The 23,803-nt window shown below is 40.1% G+C and overlaps 1 protein-coding gene across 3 annotated transcripts in view; it reads right to left on the minus strand.

Annotated features, from left to right (window-relative positions):
• The window catches only part of dmap1 (DNA methyltransferase 1 associated protein 1), a 79,561-nt gene that overhangs the window by 14,702 nt on the left and 41,056 nt on the right, over nt 1-23,803 (minus strand). For all 3 annotated transcript variants that reach the window (XM_043699086.1, XM_043699085.1, XM_043699084.1), the window contains 3 exons: nt 4,940-5,107; nt 3,445-3,630; nt 2,121-2,192 (listed from right to left, as the gene is read on the minus strand). In XM_043699086.1, the coding sequence (XP_043555021.1) occupies nt 2,121-2,192; nt 3,445-3,630; nt 4,940-5,107 (426 nt within the window). The remainder of the gene's footprint in view (nt 1-2,120; nt 2,193-3,444; nt 3,631-4,939; nt 5,108-23,803) is intronic.

Raw genomic sequence — 23,803 nt, forward strand, 5'->3', positions numbered from 1 at the left:
ATTAAAAGTATTTGAGTAATATATTACTCATTTTGATGAAATAAATTTTGCATACAGACTGGCCTGTGTTCATCAGTCTTTAAGACAAACTGGCATGGGTGAGTTTTCACATATGAGTTTCAAGTCAGCAATATAAATCATAAAATGTTGGTAATGATAGTAAATTAAAATACACTTTAGCTGTTGGTACTATTTAATAAATTCATCCTGTACATTACTGAGGCATGGAACACCTTGTTCTTAAATAGGAACTCTTCTTTTTGCTGGACTATCAAAGCAGCTATACAGAAGTACCAAAATTACAAGCATTCAGCATTGTAAGTGACGAAAATTGTAATTTCATGCTGCCTGACACCACGAACCAATGATCTTACCTCCACGAAGAGTATAACCATCATACAGAATCTCTGATTATCATAGTTTACAGACCTAACTAACAGCTTTCATCCCACTTCAAGCCATTATTAATGCATTTAAAAGATGGCAATAAGACGTCAGTTTAATTAAGGAAAATAATGGGAAGAAGGGACTCGGACATTGGTACAGTCACACTACAATTAATAGCATGCCCTGGTCAACTCATCAGAATGCTGATTCATTATTCCCTCATTATCCTTAGGCCAACACACCCAAGAACAGAATTTTGTTTTAAAAATAGTAATATGTATCAAGATTTCCTTTAGACTCTGACTTAAGAGAATCCAAGCACACAGTGGGTTTAACCATGACAAAAACTGACAAAATGCCTAACCCTGCTGTCCTTGATACTAATAGAAGTTACAAACAAGAAATGTAAACTGTGATTACTACTGATACCACTTTCCACAATCTGGTAGACTTGTTAGACAATTTAGCCTTGAGCTACATTTCTCATTCATCGATTGACTACAGAGACCAAAACAGAATGAAGACTATTGACACGTGAACATTTTAAACAAATCCATGCAGAACTTTCTGACCTTCAAGAAGGTCCCACCCATAACATGTACCAAATTGAAATTTGAATAATCATTCCTTTCCTGTTACTTTGCATGACCGGATACAAGCAAGTTTTCAGTGTTAATGTGTTTTAATCCTACTAAATCATGCCCTAGTTTTCAGATTCCAGAATGTGCAATGAAATAGTAAAGTTTAAATAATAGCAAGTGCTTTAATATACATTTATTTTGCTAGAAATCCATCTCTGAATCATATTAGCTATACTGGAAATACAAAATCAACGCCTGAGTGACTGGTATTACATTTGCTCGAGGCAAACTACTTTATAAAGAAAGATGCTTTATTTCATGTTAAAGTTTATGATTTAACTACCTTTGCTTCTGTGCATTAGATTATTCCACTGAGTCGGCTATCATTTTTGTATTTCCTCACTATTCTTAGCTTCTGCTGACATTTAATTGCAACTGTGAATTAGTGTGGAGGGACAGTCAGTTGTGATTCAAGTTTAAGGGAGGGGTATTCATACAGGGCTGATAAAATGGTCTGAACTGCCGGAAATATTTGGTTCACAGTCATCAATATTCTGGACCACTCTTTAATTAAAACCTCTCTCTCTACCTGGCTAGGTCAGAACAGAAGAAATCACCACCTCAACCTCACAAGAGAGCAATTTTCTTTTATTCACTCATGGGATGTGGGCATCGTGGGCTGGTCAGCTTTTATTGTAATTTCCATCAGTGCTGTCAATGTGCTTTTTTGTTTCTAGTTTCTGACAATGAACAGACAGTAAATAACCCCAGCTGAACTAGAGACCAGGGTCTTCCGAACAGAATGGAATTAAGGTGTACATTGATTACTGGGATGGGAAGCAATCTACTTAATGTTTTTAAATATAACAAGTTTTCCAAACTCTCTCCATGAGAAAAATGGTCAATAAAATCCAAAAATATTATAAGCTAGGCTTAATGTCCGAAACAAGTTATAATTACTGCTATTATTAAACTAGTGCTTTACTTATCCGCTATTTGTCATCAGGTCTGGGAAAATGATATCAAGATAGAGCCCCAACTTAGTTTATTTTACGTTTGCATTGCTAGCTCAATTCACATACACAATACCTCAAGTCAAGATTACTAACCTTCTGCAATTTAAAAATGAAACAATATTTTTAAAAGTCTTACCCTTTGACTGCGTAATGTGACACCTGCGGACTTGAAGTCTGGAAATTTGATGCCTGCTGTCTCTGGTACAGCCTATAAAACAGGAGTAGGCAGGATATTTTGATACAGAAGGATGACAAAGATGTAGAAATAAGAAAAACAGTTCTGGGTACCACACCTTTTGTATAACAAAGTACATAATTTCTCTTCTTTGGGATTATTACAGCATCAATTAATTATCTTTTATTTATAAAATGTAGCAGAGAAAATTATTATGCATAGAACAGCAGAAGATTCTAGTCAATGTGGCAATCACTAATTAATTTTTGATTAGTTAACTTAAAAAAAAACTCCAGCAGCAATTCTATTCAGATCTGCAAAAAATGCATTAGCATGTGTTGACTGTTTGTCTCACTTGTTACAACACTATATACTTCTGGCACAAATTAAGTTTAATACAATTGCAGAAATCCCTGTAAGAGACACACAAAAAAAAACACTTTCTTAAAAGCCTCCAGCTTACCAAAATTACCAAATATTTTTAGTTTATGGAAAATAACATGAAGGATTTTCAGTGCAGTTGTCAAACAGTTCAGAACTTGCATTGTTTATTCATCTTTGTATAATCTGTTCTCAAGTCAGCTCAAAGTTACTGCCAATATTATATTAAATGTGACAAAAGGAGATCATAGACCGGATTACTTCCTATGCTCATGTACCTCCTAACAGTCTATTAACCATTTCCTATCTCATTTTTTAAATCATAAAATAATTAGATGAACTTCAATTGATCAGAAGATTTACAAGTGCTGAATGGAATCAAGTATTCTGCATCTTGAACAAAAGCAAGCCTTAAATGATGGTCTCAAACTGTGACAAATACTCTGAAATAAAATGCTCAAGATGGTCAAACACATTAACTTGCTCCAAATGTTGATGCAATTATTCAAGCTAAGAGATAACAGGTGCTGTGCAGCATACAAAATATAAATGCAAGTATTAGCAATACTGACTGAAGCAATGTTTAAAGCAGTAAGTGTAATTTTAGACATAAGAGTTATGAATCTGTCATTCAGACTTGTAGCAATCCTGTCTGAAGTAATTAAATGCCACTGGATTACTTGTAACTATGACAATGGACTAGGTTTACTAAAAATAGATGCTGGGAGAAGCAGATCAGCATCAAGTTTGAGCAACAATTAATAAAAAAACACAAGGATTTAAATTCCTTTCCTTTGCTTTGCATCATTTCCAATTGAAACAGACTTGTGTGATATAAAATGCTCAAATAGTCTATTCAAGCATGTTCTTGTACTTTTAAAACAACATGTATATCAGCACTTACTGGTTTTTCTGTTTCTTTTTTCTGCGGCAATTTCTTTTTTGCTGCCTTGCGCTCTGCCCGACGCATTTCTGTCGTATTATCTGCAGCTGTGATGAGTTTCTGCAAATCTTGTGTTTTCTTTTCTCTTTCTTTTTTCCTCATTTCAATTTTTCTTAGTTCTTGTATTAAATACTCTTCTTCAGCTACCTACAAACAAGAGTTGAATATTATATCAAAACAATGCTGACCCCTAGTGGGCAAGTTGCATAATATCCTAGATTGACAAGTTTTTTTAAAAAAAAGCTGCACAGAGATTTGTTTGCTGGAATGGGAGTAAAGTTCATTTTCAAACTGCAATTCTTTTTCTATTTTCTCTTTAAATTTCACTTCCTTAAGTTGATAGGTTCAAGTTCACAGCCAACAAGTTTTTTATGGTAGTTTATACAAATCGCAATTGTTCATGTACAGTTGAATATCAGGTATTGATGATTATGTACAGGAGCAAACATAATGTTGTCCTCATTCAGCAATTATAGTTACATTTAGTAAGCAGTAGCTGTAACACTGGTTTCTTATTCAAGTTTAAGACTGTCACCTTTAATTTTGTCCATTTAACATCAACTAACCAGCACAGAAAACGTATACGTTAAATAAGCTTGACCATGTGTTATTGCTGAGTGCTACATGATTAAAAACAAAATCTTGAAAGATATTTATCATATAAACGAATTAACAGGCACTTTGAAAATGTGAAAATATCTTCTAATCCTAGCCGTTTCTAAAACAATGTTTAATCTGGAATTACTGATCTCCCTCTATATTTCTGCCCTCTGAAATAATTCAATACTTCATGCTCCTGTGACAGTACAAGGTGCTGAAACACAATGCACTTTTCTTTAGCAGTTATTACTTTTATCTTCTTGCACCTCTCTTTGATTTTAAAAACTCTAAACTACTTGATCTTACCACATCCTCTTTGGATTCAGTTAGCTTAGCTAGCGGGATAACTGGTTTGTGATGCAGAGTAATGACGACAGCATGGGTTCAATTCCTGCACCATCTGAGTTTACCAAGGACACTCTTTGTCAACCTCTCCCTTTGCCCAAGATGTGTCCCTCAAGTTAAACCACCAGCAGTCATCTCTGTCTCTAATTAAAGAGCAGCCCTATGATTCAATAGGACTATGCCAACTTTGCCTCTACTACAATTCCTACAAAAGCCAAAATCTCCTCACATCTTTTACTGATTCCTGCTTGATAACCAGTTTGTTCCATTTATTAGATTTTGTATTTTACAGTTGTTTGCTGACTAATACAGAGGAACCTCGATTATCCGGCATTTAGTTTTGGATTATCTGAGCAAGATCACAAGGTCCCGATGCTTGGCTAACTATATTATCCGGTATTTGATTAACTGAACGAAATACTCCCCGCTTGTGTCCTTCGGATAATCGAGGTTCCTCTGTATTAGATGTTTTCTCTTTCCAATGTACTACGTTATGCTGGATTATTTTTACCTGCTCTGGTGTTCTGTTGTACAGTCTTTCAAGCTGTTCTTTTCTCCGTCTCTCATGTCCAGCGTCAAAGACAGAGAGTTTGGGATCAGAACCAGGTGGAGCACGGATCTTCGTTAACTTTGCACAAATACTATAATACCGTTCTTTCAAATCTTCCACTGAACGTTTCTATCAAGATATTAAAAAAACAAATTGCACGTGCTAAATGCATCAAAAGTTTATTTATTTTGTATGAATGAACAGCTCATGAATAAGGATTACAAGCAGAATCAGCACACAAGATAACAACATATCCATTAGACCATAATACGTAGGAGCAGAATTAGACTATTCAGCCCCACTGAGTCTATTCCAGCAATCATAGCTGATATATTTCTCAACTCCATTTTCTTGCCTTCTCCTTTATTATCTTACTAATCAGCAATACACCTCTGCTCTTGTATTCTAGTCCTCTTGAAATGAATGTTAACATTGGATTTGCCTTTCTACCTGCCAAGTGAATCTGCACGTCAACCTTAAGAGAATCCTAAACTAGGATTTCCAAGTCCCTTTAGGCTTTAGATTAGAAGACAGTCTACACCTCTATTCTTCCTACCAAAGTGCACAACCACAAAATTTCCCCTCATTGTATTCCATTTGCCACTTCTGTTCATACGCTGATAGCCTATCCAGGCCCTTCTGCTGCCTCCACTAACCATATGTCACCTGCAAACCTTGCAACAGTTCTGTCATCCAGACTGTTAATATACAACATGAGTGCTTGTGGTCCCAACATGTACCCCTACAGAATTCCATTAGTCACCGGCTGCCATCCTGGAAAAAAAAACCCTTGATCCCCACTCTCTGCCTTCTGCCAATCAACCAATCTTGTATCCATGCCAGTATCTTGTCTCTTAATACCATGGACTTTTATTTTATTTAGCAGCCTCCAGAACAGCACTTGTCAAAGGCCTTCTGGAAATCCAAACAGACCATGACCACTGGCTTTCCTCTGTCAAACTTGCTCATTACCTCCCCAAAGAATTCTAACAAATTTGTCAGGCATAACCTCCCCTTGATAAAACTAAGTTGACCCTACCCTATGTTATCATGGACTTCCAAGAACTCCAGAATCTCATCCTTAGAGCAATGGATTCTAAAATTATACCAAGGATCAAGGTCACACTAATGGACTACCGTTTCCATGTCTTCTTCTTCCCTCCCTTCTTCAACAGAGATGTTATATTAGACTCTGGGCAAGTCCAATCATCTGGGAATCTCCCTGACTCCAGTCATTCTGAAAAATTACCACAAATGCCTCACCAATCTCCTCAGCAATCTCCTTCAGAACTCTGGAACTTGGGTAGTTTATCCACCTTCAGATCTTTCAGCCTCCCCTCTCTTGTCTGCTTTCTAAAGGAACCCTTCCCTCCAGGACACCGTGCTGCACTCTTCCTTCACTCCCAACACCTCCCCACAGTCCCATGACACCTTCCCCCACAACTGCCAAACGTGTAAAGCCCAACCATTTACCTTCTCCATCTTCACTATCCAAGGGCCCAAACATACTTACCAGGTGAAGCAGCACTTTACCTGCATTTCACACAATTTTGCCTACTGCATTCACTGCTCACAATGTGGTCTCTACATTGGGGTAATAAAGCGTAGACTGGATTACTACTTCACAGAACATCTACACTCTGCCCACAAAAAAACCCCTGAAATTCCAGTTGCATAGCACTTTAACACGCCACCTTGTTTCCTGGCCAACATCTGTCTCAGGTCTATTGCAGTGTTCCAGCACGAGCTGGAAGATTATGCCTTATATTGTTATTAAGCCAACGAGCGATCAATATACAAAAAAAATCTAGGTTACCAGAGAAAATGCCAATAAATGATCTCTCAAACATAGTAAAGAGACAGCATTTTATACCCATAGTGTGCTCTATCTTATTTTTCTCTAATTCACACCATAAAATGTTTATTTATTAATCAGGTTCTCATTAGATAATCAATAAATTTAGTATTGTTATACAAAGCCGCTGACATTTTGCATTATTTGCATAAATGCATGGGAATGAGATAGGAACAAAGCTGTTAATTCTATTAGGGTTCTTTCATACATAAACTAACTGTTCAAAACTATGTACATCAGAAGCTAGGGAACAAAGCTGTTAATTCTATTAGGGTTCTTTCACACGTTAAACAAACTAACTATTCAAAACTATGTACGTCAGAAGCTAGGGAACTATCTGGTCCTGGTCATTGCATCATGATTTCATAGCAACTTGTTATGGCAAGTTTCTGGGAAACAGGACAACTGATAATCTTTGTTGAGAGAGTGGTGCTGGAAAAGCACAACAGGTCAGGCAGCATCTGAGGAGCAGGAGAATTGATGTTTCCTTCATCAGGAATCTGCCTGACCTATGGTGCTTTTCCAGCACCACACTCTCGACTCTGATCTCTCACATCTGCAGTCTCTCACTTTCTCCTAACTGATAATTTTTGCTTGGATACATTCATTCTCATGGTCACCTCACTTAGCCCTTTATTAAAAGTAATTTTATTAATACAAAATGTATTCTCATAAATATGGGGTTTCTTTTTAGCTATTATTTCTTTCATACTTTATCAGGGACCCTGCAGCCATCCAGACTCAATATCATATTCAATAGTTTTAGGGCCTGAGCTCTCCTACGTCCTAGCCCCATAATCCACATATTAGGCCTTGTTATCACATAGTTTGTCATTACACATTACCTGTTGTTAATCACTAACAGTCTCCATTAACAGCTATTCACTCTCCTAACCAGATCGTTATCCACTCCTTTGTCTGTCCAACTGTTCTCTCTCTGGGCTCTATCCCCACTTATCGTTTACTCCTTGCCCCTTCCCCCGACCCTATCTTATGTGTATAAACCGACATTTTCCTAGCTACCATCAGTGCTAAGGAAGGGTCACGAGACCAGAAAGCTAACTCAGATTTCTCTTCACGGATGCTGCCAGATGTGCTGAGTTTCTCCTGCAACTTTGTTTCTGTTACCTTCTCTTTATTGTTGGCCACTGCACTCACCTCTGCCCCCAAATCTCAGTATGCTGCTGGTCATAGAGTCATAAAGATGTCATAGGGCCCCTCAAAGATCAGCAAAGCGGCCTTTGTGTAGAGCCGCAGAAAATGGGGGAGACACTAAATGAATATTTTGCATCAGTATTTACTGTGGAAAAGGATATAGAAGATATAGACTGTAGGGAAATAGATAGTGACATCTTGCAAAATGTCCAGATTACAGAGGAGGAAGTGCTGGATGTCTTGAAACGGGTAAAGGTGGATAAATCCCCAGGACCTGATCAGGTGTACCCGAGAACTCTGTGAGAAGCTAGAGAAGTGATTGTTGGGCCTCTTGCTGAGATATTTGTATCATAGATAGTGGGAGAAAGTGAGGACTGCAGATGCTGGAGATCAGAGCTGAAAAATGTGTTGCTTGAAAAGCGCAGCAGGTCAGGCAGCATGCAAGGAGCAGGAGAATCGACGTTTCGGGCATAAGCCCTTCTTCAGGAATCCATCATCGATAGTCACAGGTGAGGTGCCGGAAGACTGGAGGTTGGCAAACATGGTGCCACTGTTTAAGAAGGGTGTCTTCCTCTGTGAAAATTTACGTAAAGTACCTATTCAGTTCCTCCGCCACTTCTTTGTTCCCCTTTACTAATTCTCCAGCTTCATTTTCCAATGGTCCAATGTCCATTCTTGCTTCTCTCTTTCCTTTTAGATATTTAAAAAGCTCTTGCAATCTTCATTTATTTTACTAATTACCATACTCTCATTTCATCATCTTCCCCTTTATTGCTTTTTCAGTTATCCTCTGCTAATTTTTAAAGGTTTCTCACTAATCTTCTATGCTTTTTCATTTGCTTTTATGCTGTGTCTGTTTCATCTTGTCAGTCATGGTTGCCTCATCCTCCCCTCAGCCCTCAGTATGTTTCTTATTCCTTGGGAAGAATTTCTGCTGTGCCTCCCAAATTACCCCAGAAACTCCTGCCATTGCTGCATCTTCTCTGCTAGGCTATTCTTCCAATCAACTCTGCTCCTCTTTCATGTCTTTGCAGTTACCTTCACTCAATTGTAATCCCATTGTATCTGATTCTATCTTCTCTCTCTTAAACTACAGGGTGAATTTATGTTATTACAGTCACTGTCCCTTGGGGATTCCTTCACCTTAAACAAGCTAATCAAGTCTGCCTCATTATACATCACCAAATCCAGAACTGCCTATTCCCAAGATAGCTCTATGACAAGCTGATCAAAAAAATCTTGTAGATATTCCAAAATCCTTTTTCTTGAAATCCACTACCAACTTGAAGTTTCCCAATTCACATGCATATTGAAATCTCCCATGATTAACGTAATAGAAAAGGCATGTAAGCAAGGCACTATTTCCTGATTTATTTTCTTCCCAAACTCTGACTACTGCTTGGAGGCCTGTACACAACTCCCAACAGAATCTTTTTCCCTTTGCGGTTTCCCAACTCTACCCACACAGATTTTATGGCTTCTGACTTTATATCAAGTCTCATTATCAATTTAATTCAATTTCTTACGAACAAGACAAACCCACCCCTCTGCCCCTCCTTTCAAAAGGACATGTATGCTTGAATATTTAGTTTCCACCCGATCTCCTTGCAACCACATCTCTGTGATACCCACATCATGATACCTGTCAATTTCAATCTGCGCTACAAGCTCAGTTTACTTTGTTTTATTTACTGCATGCATTTAAGTACAACATCCTCAATCCTGCATTGACTACCCTCCTTCTCATTGTTGTCCCCTATCTGTGCCTGAAGTTAGACTCCTGACCCTTTCCAAATTCTCTGTCCAATTACTTGTTTTGGAAACTTTAATAACCACTGCTGAGCCCAACCCCACTTTAACATTTTCCATAATTGTCCATGCTGTACCAAAGCACCCACCCCCTAACACTATTTAATTTAAAGCTCTATCAGCTCTAGTTTTGCAATTTGCCAGGACACTGGTCACAGAATAATTCAGATGGAGCCCTCCCATTGAAACAGTTCTCTCTCCTTGCCCAATACTGGTGCCAATGTTCCATGAATTCAAACCTGTTTCTCCCATACCAATCTCTGGGACACTAGTTTACCTCTTTAATCTTGGTGAGCCCCTGTCAGTTTGCTCATGGCTCAGGTAGTCATCCAGAGATTATTACCTTTATCATGCATAAAAAGCAAGTTGCTACAGGTCTGATGGTATTTTCTGAACCTCATCAACTTTCTTCTTAGCCTTTACCTCTTACCTTAAATCTAGGCTTGCTGATTATTAATACCTCTACTAATGGAAAATGTGCCTTCCTACCCTCACTATCTATGCCCCTCAATCTTACAGACCTCTACGAGACCCCATCTCAACCTTAGCTGGTCCAATTAAATAACCCCAGCTTATGCAATCTTTCCTCTCTCAGACCCTCCAGACAGCATCCTGGTAAATTTCATCCACACCTTCTCTAATGTAAGAACACCTTTACAATAATTTAGTGACCAGAACTGTATGCAGTACTTCAACTGTGACCTAACCAAGGTTCTATACTAATTAAGAAACATAGAAAATAAGAAATGGAGTAGGCCATTCAACCTCTCAAACCTGTTCTGCCATTAATCATGATCATGGCTGATCACTGAGCTCAATATCTCAAGTCCATGAGCCACAGGAAGTGTATTTACCTCATTTTTAAATAGGGTTCCAGACTAATCTCCCTTCTCTTCCCTTTATAATCATCAAGTTTTGGAATACAAATATCCCATATGCTTTCTTAACCTTCCCTTTACCTACCTGCCATACTCCCTTCTGGAATCTGCGGATACTGCTTGGAGGCCTGAATACAACTCCCATCAGAATCTTTTTTCCCCTCTGGCAACTCTAACTACATCGATTCTACTTCTGACTCTATATCAATACCTCTGCCAGAACTGCCAGAGGAGGTGGTGAAAGCAGATAGAACAACTGCATTCAAGAAACACTTGGACGAATACGTGAAAAGGAGGGGAATAGAGGAATACAGATCCTGCACATGATAACAGCTTTAGTATGGAAGGGCAAAATGTGTCAGGGCAGGCTTGGTGGGCCCAAGGCCTATTCCTGTGCTGTTTTGTTCTTTATATGCACACTGACATCCCTTTGACTTTCAGTACTTTCCAGGGTCCTCTCGTTTAAAGTGCAACTCCTTGTCTCGTTAGCTGCCCAGCACATTACCTCAAGCATTTCTGGTTTGGATTCCATTTGCTAGTGCTCTACGAAGTTAACCAGACCATTAAAAAACACCTGCACGTGCAGATATCTTTTTCACTATTTATGACCTCACCAATTTTTTGTCATCCACAACATCTTGATTATATCCCATACATAGAGTCAGAGAATTATACAGAAAGGAAACAGACCCTTCAGTCCGACTCATCCGTGCTGACCAGATATCCTAAACCGATTTAGTGCCATTGGCCAGCATTTGGCTCATATCCCTCTAAACGCTTCCTATTCATGTACCCATCCAGATGACTTTTAAATGTTGTAACTGTACCTGCGCCCACCACTTCCTCTGGCAGCTCCTTCCATTTACACACCACCCTCTACATGAAAAAGTTGCCCCTTAGATCCCTTTTAAATCTTGTCCCTCTCACCTTAAACCTATGCCCTCTAGTTTTGGATTCCCCTACCCTGGGAAAAAGATCTTGGCTATGTACCCTATCCATGCCCCTCGTGATTTTATAAACCTCTATAAGGAACCCCTCAGCCTCCGATGATCCAGAGAAAAAAAACAACCTATTCAGCCTGGCCCAATAGTTCAAACTCTCCAATCCTATCAACATCCTTGTAAATCTTTTCTGATCCATACATTAAGTCCAAATCATTACTGTACACCACAAACAACAGGTGCCTAGCACCCAAGTCCTGCAGAATCCCACTGGAAACAGACTTCCGGTCACAGAAACATCAATTTACTATCACCCTCTGCTTCTTGTCTCTCATGGATCCAATGTGCTACTTTGCCTTGGATGCCAATGGACCTTTGTTTCTTGACCAGTCTGCCATATGGGACCTTAACAATAGCTTTGCTAATGTCCATGAAGAGCATATCAATTATCTAAATCAACATGCCTCTTACTTTAGCAAAAAATTGAAATCAATTTTTTTTTTAACTCAAACTTTCTTTAACAAATCATTGTGACTCTGCAAGTGCAGGTATATTTTTATCCTCAGATTTCTTTCTCATAACTTCCCCTACATAAAGGTTAGACTGAGAGGCCAGTAATTTCCTGGTCCACCCATCCTCCCTTTCGTAAGAACTGGACAATGGTAGCAGCCCTCCACCTCACCAGTGGCCAGGGAGGATTTAAAAATTTTTTTGGTCAGATCCCGTCTCATCCTTCTAAACTCTAGTGTCTCTTCACAGGACAGATCCTTTATCAGCCTAGTGAACCCCTGCTGCACTCCTTCTATGGCAGGCATATGATTCCTTAGGTTGAGAGACCAAAACTGCATGCAGTATTCCAGCTATGGGCTCACCAAGGCCCTGTATAACTGCAGTTAAAACATCCCTAATTCAAATCCTGTTGCAATGAAGGCCAATATACCATTTGCCTTCCTAATTACTTGCCGCACCTGCCTGTCTACTTTCACTGCCTGGTGAACAAGGACACCAAGATTCCCTGCACATTGAAGTTTCCCAATATATCACTGTTTAAGTAATACTCAGCTGGTTTTTCACATGAAACTTAATATTTAGACATATCATACCTCAATCTGCTATGTGTTTGCCCACTAATTCAACTTGTTTCAATCACCATGAAGACTCCTTGTATTGTTCTCACAACCTCACCCAGATTTGTGTCATCAAACTTGGAAATGCTGCATTTGATACCCTTGTCTAGCTCATATCTACTGAAAAGCTCGGGCCCACTGAATAGCTAGGATCCTCGTGGTTCCCCACTAGTTACAAGATCCATTTATTCCCCATTCTTTGTTCACTGTCTGTCAATCAATTCTCAATTCATGCCAACATATTACCCAATCTAAATACACCACCTCCACTGGTTCTTCTTCATCTGTTCTGCTAGTTACATCTTCAAAAAATTCCAGTAAATTTGTTAAACATGATTTGCCTTTCATAAACCCATGCTGGCTCTGTCCAGTCCTGTCAATGCATTCCAGTGCTGTGTTATCATGACTTTTATAAGTGATTATACATTTGCACCACTACTGATGTGACGCTAACTGCTCAGTAGTTCAAGTTTCTTTATCTCTCCCTCCCTTTTTAAATAAGGGGGTTACTTTTCCCGCCCTTCAATCTGTAAGAACTGCTCCACAGACAATAGAAATTTGACCACCAATCCATTTATTATTTCCAGGGCAACTTCCCTTTAGTCCTCTGGGTGCAGATGATCAGGCCATGTGAATTTGTCAGTTTTGGAACACTATTACATTTCCTAATACTACTTTCTTTCTAATACCAATTTCCCTCAATTCCTCCCTCTCACTAAATCCTTGGTTCTGTAACATTTCTGGGTTATCTATGCTGTCTTTTCTTAAGATGGACTGAAGTCCATGTTCAATTATTCTGCTATTTGCCTTCCATGTTCAATTATTCTGCCATTATCTTAGGATTCTCGGGGAAGCCAGGGAGGAGATTGCCGAGCCTTTGTCTTTGATCTTTATGTTGTAATTGTCTACAGGAAAAGTGTCAGAAGACTGGAGGATAGCAAATGTTGTTCCTTTGTTCAAGAGAGAAAGTAGAGACAACTCTGGAAATTATAGACAAGTGAGCCTTAATTCGGTTGTGGTTAAAGTACTGGAAAGAGTTATAACAGATAGGACTTTATAATCATCTAGAGAGGAATAAGTTGATAACACTGTTTTGTGAAAGGTAGGTCATGCCTCACAAACCTCAGTGAGTTCTTTGAGGTAGATGAGGGTAAAGCGGTTGATGTGGTGTATATGGATTTCAGTAAGGCATTTGATAAGGTTCCCCATGATAGGCTACTGCAGAAAATACGGAGACATAGGATTGAGGAAGATTTAGTGGTTTGGATCAGAAATTAGCTAGCTGAAAGAAGACAGAGGGTGGTGGTTGATGGGAAATATTTATCCTGGAGTTCAGCTACTAGTGAGGTCCTGCAAGGATTTGTTTTGGATCCACTGTTGTTTGTCATTTTTATAAATGATCTGAATGAGGGCATAGAAGGATGGGTTAGTAAATTTGCAGATCACACTAAGGTCAATACAGTTGTGGACAGTGACGAAGGATGTTGTAGGTTAACAGAGAGACATAGGTAAGCTGCACAGCTGGGCTGAGAGATGGCAAATGGAAAAGTGTGAGGTGATTCACTTTGGAAGGAGTAACAGGAATGCAGAGTACTGGGCTAATGGTAAGATTCTTGGTAGTGTAGATGAGCAGAGAGATCTTGGTGTCCAAGTACATAGATCCTTGAAAGTTGCCACCCAGCTTGATAGGGTTGTTAAGAAGGCACACGGTGCGTTAGCTATTATTGGTAGAGGGACTGAGTTTCGGAACCACGAGATCATGTTGCAGCTGTACAAAACTCTGGTGCAGCCACATTTGGAGTACTGCTTACAGTTCTGGTCACTGCAAGATAGGAAGGATGTGGAAGCTTTGGAAAGAGTTCAGAGGAGATTTACTAGGATGTTGCCTGGTATGGAGAGAAGGTCTTATGAGGAAAGGCTGAGGAACTTGAGGCTGTTTTCATTAGAGAGAAAAAGGTTGAGAGGTGACTTAATTGAGACGTATAAGATCATCAGAGGTTTAAGACAGGGTGGACAGTGAGAGCCTTTTACCTCGAATGGTGATGGCTAGCACGAGGGGTGACAGATATAGGACAGATGTCAGAGGTTGTTTCTTTATTCAGAGCGTAGTAGAAGCATGGAATGCAGTGTCTTCAGCAGTAGTAGACTCGGTAAGTTTAAGAGCTGAAAATGTGTTGCTGGAAAAGCACAGCAGGTCAGGCAGCATCCAAAGTCCTTTTCCAGCAACACATTTTCAGCTCTGATCTCCAGCATCTGCAGTCTTCACTTTCTCCTCGGTAAGTTTAAGGACATTTAAATGGTCATTGCATAGGCATATGGACGAGAATGGAATAGTGTACGTTAGATGGGCTCCAGATTGGTTCCACAGGTCGACGCAACATTGAGGGCCAAAGGGCCTGTACTGCGCTGTAATGTTCTATGTTCTTTGCTCCTATTATAATTTCCCAGTTTATGACTGTAAGGGACGTACACTTTTCTTTATTCATCTTTTTTTCTCTTCACATATTTATAGAAGCTTTTATGGTCAGTTTTTACATTCCCTGCAATGTTACTATCACACTTTATTTTCTTCGATTGATCAAAGCTTTTATCCTCTTCTGTCAAATTCTAAAACGCTCATATTGCTTGCTGCTTTTTTTCTGGCAATTTTACATGTCTCCTCATTGGATCTAATACTATTCCTAATTTCTATTGTAGGCTATGAGTCAGTTGTTTTTCCAGTTTTATTTTTGCACCAGTCCCTAATCTTTCCCAACATATTCTCTTGCTTTTTATGCATTTTTTAAAAAATCCTTTTCGGTTTTCCTTTATCCTACCTGTTAATGCTTTCTCATACATTCTTTGCTTTCCGAATTTGCCCCACACTTTTTAAAGAGTTCTAAGGACTCTGCTGTAAAGAACTATTGGTATCTGCCATGAGCTTCTCTTTTCTTTCTTAAACCTAACCTTTATGACTGTTGACATCAGTATTTTCTTCTAATATCACTCACTTTATCTTTACGAGAAATCTGAGCGTATGGCAACTGACTGCTGTGAAAAAGTGTGGTGGTTTACCTTTTCTGATTGTTCTACCCTACAAGAGATCTACCAGGATAACAGAATCTGGGTCTGATTGCCAATCTTTGAAAAATCTGGCCAATATATATTTTGGGGGAAAATGCGCTGTTGATTTGGAATATTACTATGTAACCAGCTTTGGTGGAAACTGAAGGTTGGGTTGGGGAGTTGACATTTTATTAAGGAAAAACTGCAACTAACATGTGAGAAATGTTCATTTGCTACTGGCTTCTCAAATCTATTTTATCCTTGATTAAATCCTTGACAGGGAGTATGGAGTTAAATGGAAAGATAAGCAGTACAGACCTCCTAACAGTGGGCAGAACCGGGAAATAGATAGGACATGTTGAAAGGCAAGGTCACGGTGATCATGGGGGACTTCAAAATGCAAGGTGGGTGAATAATGTTGCCGGTGGATCCAAAGAAAGGGAATTCATGGAATGCTTACAGGATGGCTTTTGGAACAACGTGTGATGAAACCCATAAGGGAGCAGGCTATTCTGGACTTAGTGCTATATGATGAGGAGTTGAAAATGTGTTGCTGGAAAAGCGCAGCAGGTCAGGCAGCATCCAAGGAGCAGGAGAATCGACGTTTCGGGCATGACCCCTTCTTCAGGAATGAGGAAAGTGTGCCAAGCGGGCTAAGATAAAAGATAGGGAGGAGGGACTTGGGGGAGGGGCGTTGGAAATGCGATAGGTGGAAGGAGGTTAATGTGAGGGTGATAGGCCAGAGTGGGGGTGGGATGGAGGTGGAGGTGGAGAGGTCAGGAAGAAGATTGCAGGTTAGGAAGGTGGTGCTGAGTTCGTGGGTTGTGACTGAGACAAGGTGGGGGGAGGGGAACCAAACTTTATAAAAGATCTTAAAGTAAGGGAACACTTAGGTGGCAGCGATCATAATATGGTAGAATTCAGTCAAAGAGAGAAGACAAAATTAGATGTAATGGTGGTACAGTTAAATAAAAATAGTTATAGGGGCAGGAGAGAGGAACTGATGAAAAGTGACTGAAAGCAGAGGCTAGCAGGGAAGACAGTAGAGCAACAATGGCAGGGGTTTCTGGGTACAGTTGAGGACAGAGTACAGAGCTTCATCCCAAAGAAAAGAAAGATTATCCAGGGGGTGATTAGACAGCCATGGCTGACCAAGGAAGTCAGTAAATGTACCAAAGAAAAGAGAGATCCTTTAAAATGACCAAGAGCACTGGGAAATCAGAAGATTGGGAAGGCTACAAAAACAAACAGAGGATAACAAAGAGAGAAATAAGGAAGGAGAGAATCAAATATGAAGTAGGCTAGCCAGTAATATTAGAAATGGTAGTAAAAGTTTCTTTTAATACATAAGAAACAAACAAGAGGCAAAAGTAGACATTGGGCTGCTTCAAATTGATGTTGGCAGGCTAGTGATGGGAGATAAGGAAACAGCTGAAGAACTTAATAAGTACTTTGTGTCAGTCTTCACAGTGGAAGACATGAGTAATATCCTAACAATTAAGGAAAGTCGGGGGCAGAGTTAAGTATAGTAGCCACTACAAAAGAGAAAGCGCTAGAAAAGCTAAAAGGTCTAAAGATTGATAAATCTCCTGGCCCTGATGAGCTACAGCCTAGAGCTCTGACGGAAGTGGTTGAGGCAATAGTGAGGCATTGGTTGTGATCTTCTAAAAGTCACTGGAGTCAGGGAAAAGTCCCGGATGATTCGAAAATCGCTGTTTTAACCCCCTTCTTCAAGAAAGGATCAAAACAAAAGATGAAAATTTATAGCCGATTAGCCTAACCTCAGTTGTTGGCAAAATTCTATAATCCATTGTTAATGGTTGGATTGGATTAGAACAAGTCAGTATGGATTTAGTAAGGGGAGGTCATGCCAGACAAATCTGTTAGAATTCTTTGAAGAGGTAACAAGTAGGTTAGACTGGGAAACCCAGTGGCTGTTATCTACCTTGACTTCCACAAGGCCTTTGATAAGGTGCCTCATGGGAGGCTGCTAAGTAAGGTGAGGGCCCATCGTGTTCAAGGTGAGCTCGTAGCATGAACTGAGGATTGGCTGTCTTGACAGAAGGCAGAGAGTTTGGATAAAAGGTTCTTTTTCGGAATGACAGCCGATGACAAGTGGTGTCCCGCAGGGTTCAGTGCTGGGGCCGCAGCTGTTCACTTTATATATTAATGACCTGGATGAAGGGACTGTGGGCATTTTGGCAAAGTCTGCTGATAATACAAAGTTAGATGGACAGGCAGGTAGTAATGAGGAAGTGGGGAGGCTGCAGAAAGATTTAGACAATTTAGGTGAGTGGTCCAGAAATTGGCTGAGGAAATTCAATATAAGCAAATGCGAGGTCTTGTACTTTGGAAAAAAGAACACAGGCATGGACTATTTCTAAACGGTGAGAAAATTCATAAAGCCCAAGTTCAAAGGGATCTGGGAGTGCCAGGCAAGGATTCTCTGAAAGTTAACTTGCAGGTTGAATCCGTGATTAAGAAAGCAAATGTCATATTGTCATTGGTCTCAAGAGGGTTGGAATACAAAAGCAGCGATGTGCTTCTGAGACTTAATAAAACTCTAGTTAGGTCCCATTTAGAATACTTTGGGCCCCACACCTCAGGAAGGACATAATGGCACTGCAGCATGTCCAGCGGAGATTCACACGGATGATCCCTGGAATGATAGGCCAGCATACGATGAATGACTGAGGATCCTAGGATTGTATTCATTAGAGTTTAGAAGGTTGAGGGGAGATATAATAGAAACTTACAAGATAATGTATGGTTTAGAAATGGTGGATGCTGGGAAGCTGTTTCCGTTAGGCGGGGAGACTAGGACCTATGGGCACAGCCTTAGAATTAGAGGGGGTCAATTTAGAATGGAAATGAGGAGACATTTCTTCAGCCAGAGAGTGGTGGGCCTGTGGAATTCATTGCCATGGACCACAGTGGAGGCCGGGGCATTAAATGTTTTCAAGGAAGAGATTGATAAATTCTTGATCTTGCAAGGAATTCAGGGCTACGGGGAGCGGCGGGTTAAGAGGAGTTGAAATGCCCATCAGACATGATTAAATTGTGGAGTGGACTTGATCAGCCAAATGGCCCTACTTCCACTCCTATGTCTTATGGTCTCAAATAAAATTATAAAGCAAAATTTATGCTAAAAATCTGGATAAAGACTCAAGTACTTGCATTCCTATAGTGCCTTTTATGAACTCAGGATGCCTCAAGGATTTTAAGTGCTTGTTGTAACTTAGGAGCATATGGCAATCAATTTGTGCACAGCATGGTCCCATAGATAACTAAGTGATAAAAGCCAAATAATCTGCTTCTTTTTTGTGATCTTGATTGCTGGATAAATGTAGGCCAGGTATCAATGAATATTTCTACAATACCATTCATCATTATTAATGATTGTTGGTAAAGTACAGAAATAGGAGGATAAAGCAGATGAATGACGAGCTGGAAAGATGTTGCAGAATGGTTTATATCATCTATAACTACAGGTGAGATACGAGATGACTGCAGAATGTCTACTGTTATGCCTTTGCTTAAGAAGGGTGTTAGGAGAATCCTAGGAACTACAGAACTGGGAGTTTGACTTCAGTGGGTAAATTGATGGAAATGATTCTGAAAAGGTAGAATGTATATGCATTTGGTGAGGCAAGGAATAATTAGGGACAGTCGGCATGTTTTGTGGAAGGGAAATTGGGTCTCGCAAACCTGATCGAGTGTTTTGAAGAAGTAACCAGGAAGATTGATGAGGACAGAGCAGGAAACGTTGTTTATGTGGACTTGGAGTAAAGCCTTTGACAAGGTTCCGCATGGTAAACCAATTAATAAAATTAGATCACATGGGATTCAGCGTGAGCTTGCCAACTGGATACAAAATTGGCTTGAAGACAGGTCACAGAAGATGGAGGACGGGGTTTGTTTTTCAGACTGGAAGCCTGTCACCAGCATGGTTCCACAGGGATTGGTGCTGGGTCCACTTTTCTTTGTCATTTATTTAAATGATTTAGATTTGAATATAGAAGACACCGTTCATAAGCTTGTGGATGACACCAAAATTGATGGCATAGTTGACAGTGAATTAAGTTTCCTATGATTACAAAGAGATCTCAATCAATTGGGCTGTGGCAGATGGGGTTTAATTTGAATAAATGTGAGGTACTGCATTTTGGTAAAACAAACAAGGATAGGAATTATACAATTAATGGTAGGGCCCTAGGTAGTGTTGCAGAACAGAGAGACCTTGGGGTTCAGGCACATAATTCTTTAAAGTTTGCATCACACATAGATAGGGTGGTTAAGAAGGTAAGCATGCTAAACATGTTCATTGCTCAGACCTTTGAGTGTGGGATTTGGGATGTTATGTTGAGGTTGTACAGGACTTTGGTGAGATTTACCAGGATGTTGCCAGGGACGGAGGGTTTGAGTTATAAGGAGAGGCTGGACAGGTTGGGACCTTTTTTCACCAGAGCGTAGGAAATTGAGGGATGCCTTCATCAAGGGGTATGGATAATGTGAATCGCAGATGTCTTTTCCCTAGGGTGGGTGATTTCAAGTCTCGGGGACATATTTTTAAGGTGAGAGGAGAAAGATTTTAAAAAAAAGATGAAAGGCAATTTTTTTTTAGAAACAGAGATGGTTCATGGTGAAATTAACCAGAGGAAATGTGGATGCAGGTGCAGTTATGTTTAAGAGACATTTAGATAAGTACATGACTAAGAAATGTTTGGAGGGATATGGGCCAAGCTCGGGCAGGTGGGACTAATTTAGTTTGAGATTATGATTGGCATGGACTGGTTGGACTGAAGGGTCTGTTTCTGTGCTGTACATCTCTATGACTCTCAGCGAGAGTTTTAGATCTCTGGGACAGACTCGAGGGAGGACAGTATGTGTACAAGCCGGGTGGGTTGCACCTAAACAGGGCTAGCACTCAGTTCCTTGAAGAGCGTTTTACTAATGCTGCTGAGAGGGCTTTAGACTAACTTAGCAGAGGTATAGGAATCAAGAGAGAATATTAGAGAAGAATAGAAGGGCTCACAAAATACGTCAAGAGATAGTTGGCAGGACCATAGAGAATAGTGTGTCAATAGGTGAAGTTGGAGTAAGGGAGAAATGAATGACGTCTAAATCAAGATTACTGTGCATCTATATGAATGTACAGATAATATATATATAGTAAACATTTACAGATTGCCATTTACAAATATGAAGCCCTGGCTTAAGAAAGGGCAATTCTGGGTGTTAAATATTGCTGGGTACAAGGCACTCGGAAAAGGAGAAGAGGGAAAGAAAGTGGCAAAAAGATTGAAGAATCGAAAATATCATACCCTTATTCAAAAAAGGTTGCAAGGATAAGCCCAGCAATTACAGTCCAATCAGTTTAACTTCAATGGTAAAAAAGCTTCTGGAAACAAATATCGTGGATAAATTAGTAGTCAATGGAATAAAGTGAATTAACATAGGAAAGCCAACATGGTCTTCTAAAGGGTAAATCATATTTAATTAACTTGGAGATTTTGTTAGAAGAGGTAACAGAAAGGGTTGATGAGACTAATGCATGGTTAGAAAGCTTTTGATAGTGATACACTACAGATTTGTGAGGAAAGTGATGGCTCATGAAATACAAGTATATTACCAACATGGATTTTTTAAAAATTGAGTGATAGGCAACAGAGTAATGGTCAATTAGTATTTTTGGGGACAGGCGACTGACTGTGTGGAGTTTGCACGTTCTCCCCGTGTCTGCGTGGGTTTCCTCCGGGTGCTCCGGTTTCCTCCCACAGTCCAAAGATGTGCAGGTCAGGTGAATTGGCCACGTTAAAATTGCCCGTAGAGTTAGGTAAGGGGTAAATGTAGGGGTATGGGTGGGTTGCGCTTCGGCAGGTCGGTGTGGACTTGTTGGGCCGAAGGGCCTGTTTCCACACTGTAATGTAATGTAATCTAATCTAATCTTGGTGTGCAGGGGACAGTTTGTGAATGATATGAACAGTGATTCTGACAGGTGGTGGTTCTTCACCCAGAAGTAGGAAATAAATAATTTTTATATCAAAATCAGAAAGCTAGTTGAGTCGTACAATTTTTATATGCCTGTTAATGGTTAATTCAGCAATGGCCTGCATGTTGACACAGGTCATCTGACCATCTGCTCCACCAAACAATAATACGTATTGCTCGTAATAGAAGAAATCATTTATGAATAAAGAACACATGCAGTTTGAATTGTAGGTAATACTTTAGAAGTTATTCCACATTTAATTTTGCCCCCTTTAACATTTTCTCACTGATATTAACATGAAACAATGAGGCCTGTAACCTCGTTTAGCGACATTTGTTTTAATGTGGTTTCTTACCAGTCTGACAAAGGGCCACACAATCAGATTTGTACCATGATCTTCCACCCCCTCTCTCTCACACCACACCACTCTTACCCCAGCTGCAGTCTCTGTGTTCACAAACTAGTCTCTTGATTAACATCCCATACCTGGACTCATCCTCCCACTACTTTCATCTCCTGAATCTGTATTCATTGTTCAAGATACAAAACAAATCCAAAGCTGGAAGTTCAGCATTATGCAAGTACTGATCCCAATGGTTTGATATTAAGCTGGAGCTGTTAAAATTCATGTCTTTTTGAATGCTTTCCCTCACCACTTCCTTTTCCTGAACCACCACTGTGAGCAAGGTTTTACTGATGAATAACAAGAGGAGCAATTTTGACTGTCATTTAAAAAAAAGTGATTGCCATGTTTGCATCCTCAAAAACTGTAAATCCACACCATGATTCTGGCTTCAGATCAGATCTGGATTTTGAACAGGAAAAGGCACAAAGGCTCAGGAGAGGGGAAAGAGCAAAACATTGAATCAGGGAATGAAGTTTGGTGAGAGGATGAGTCAGGGAGGCAGAGAGATTGCACCTCAGAGGGTCAGGGACAAGATGATTTGCAGCAATCAACAGGGTAGGGAGGGAGATTTGGGAAACAGGATCAGCAGCAAGTAGGAGATATCATACATTTTTACATATTTTAAAGCATTTCATGTTTAAAAAGGTACTTTGTTTACAAAATTTAGCAATATAACGAATTTTGACTATCATGGTAAGATGCGTTAATCTTTTGTTTCTGCTAAGGAGGGTCTTACTATAACATTTGCACTATTCTAATGGGAAAGCATGATCCGCTTGAAGTCATAAGACAACAGCTCTCTTGGCCATCGCATCTGCGCCAGTCAAAAACTATTCTAATCCCATTTTACAGCACTTGGCCCATTGCCTTGTATGCTTTCGCACCACAAGTGCATATCTAAGTATTTCTTAAATGTTTAGATGGCTTCTGCCTCTACCACCATAACAGGCACTGAATTCCAGATTCCCACCACCCTCTGGGCGAAAAATATTTTCCTCACATCTTCTCTAAACTTTCTGCCCTTAACTTAAATCTATGCCCTCTGGTCATTGATCCCTCCATCAAGAGGAATTTTTATTTTCCTGTCTATGCCCCTCATTATTTTATACATCTCAATCATGATCCCCCCCCTCAGTCTCCTCCGTTCCAAGGAAAACAACCAAGTCTGTCCAATCTCTCTTCATAACTGAAACCCTCCAACCTAGTTAACATCCTGGTAAATGTTCTCTGACCCCACCCCTCCAACCGTAACAGGGACAGAATGCCCCTGGTGCTCACCTTCCACCCTATCAACCTTCGCATAAACCAAATCATTAGCCGACATTTCCGCCACCACCAAAAAGACCCCACCACCAGGGATATATTTCCCTCCCCACCCCTTTCCGCATTCCGCAAAGACCGTTCCCTCCGTGACTACCTGGTCAGGTCCACGCCCCCCTACCACCCACCCTCCCATCCTGGCACTTTCCCCTGCCACCGCAGGAACTGTAAAACCTGCGCCCACACCTCCTCCCTCACCTCCATCCAAGGCCCCAAAGGAGCTTTCCACATCCACCAAAGTTTTACCTGCACATCCACTAATATCATATATTGTATCCGTTGCTCCCGATGCGGACT

This window comes from Chiloscyllium plagiosum, chromosome 11 (genome assembly GCF_004010195.1).
Source record: "Chiloscyllium plagiosum isolate BGI_BamShark_2017 chromosome 11, ASM401019v2, whole genome shotgun sequence".
Classification (NCBI taxonomy): domain Eukaryota; kingdom Metazoa; phylum Chordata; class Chondrichthyes; order Orectolobiformes; family Hemiscylliidae; genus Chiloscyllium; species Chiloscyllium plagiosum.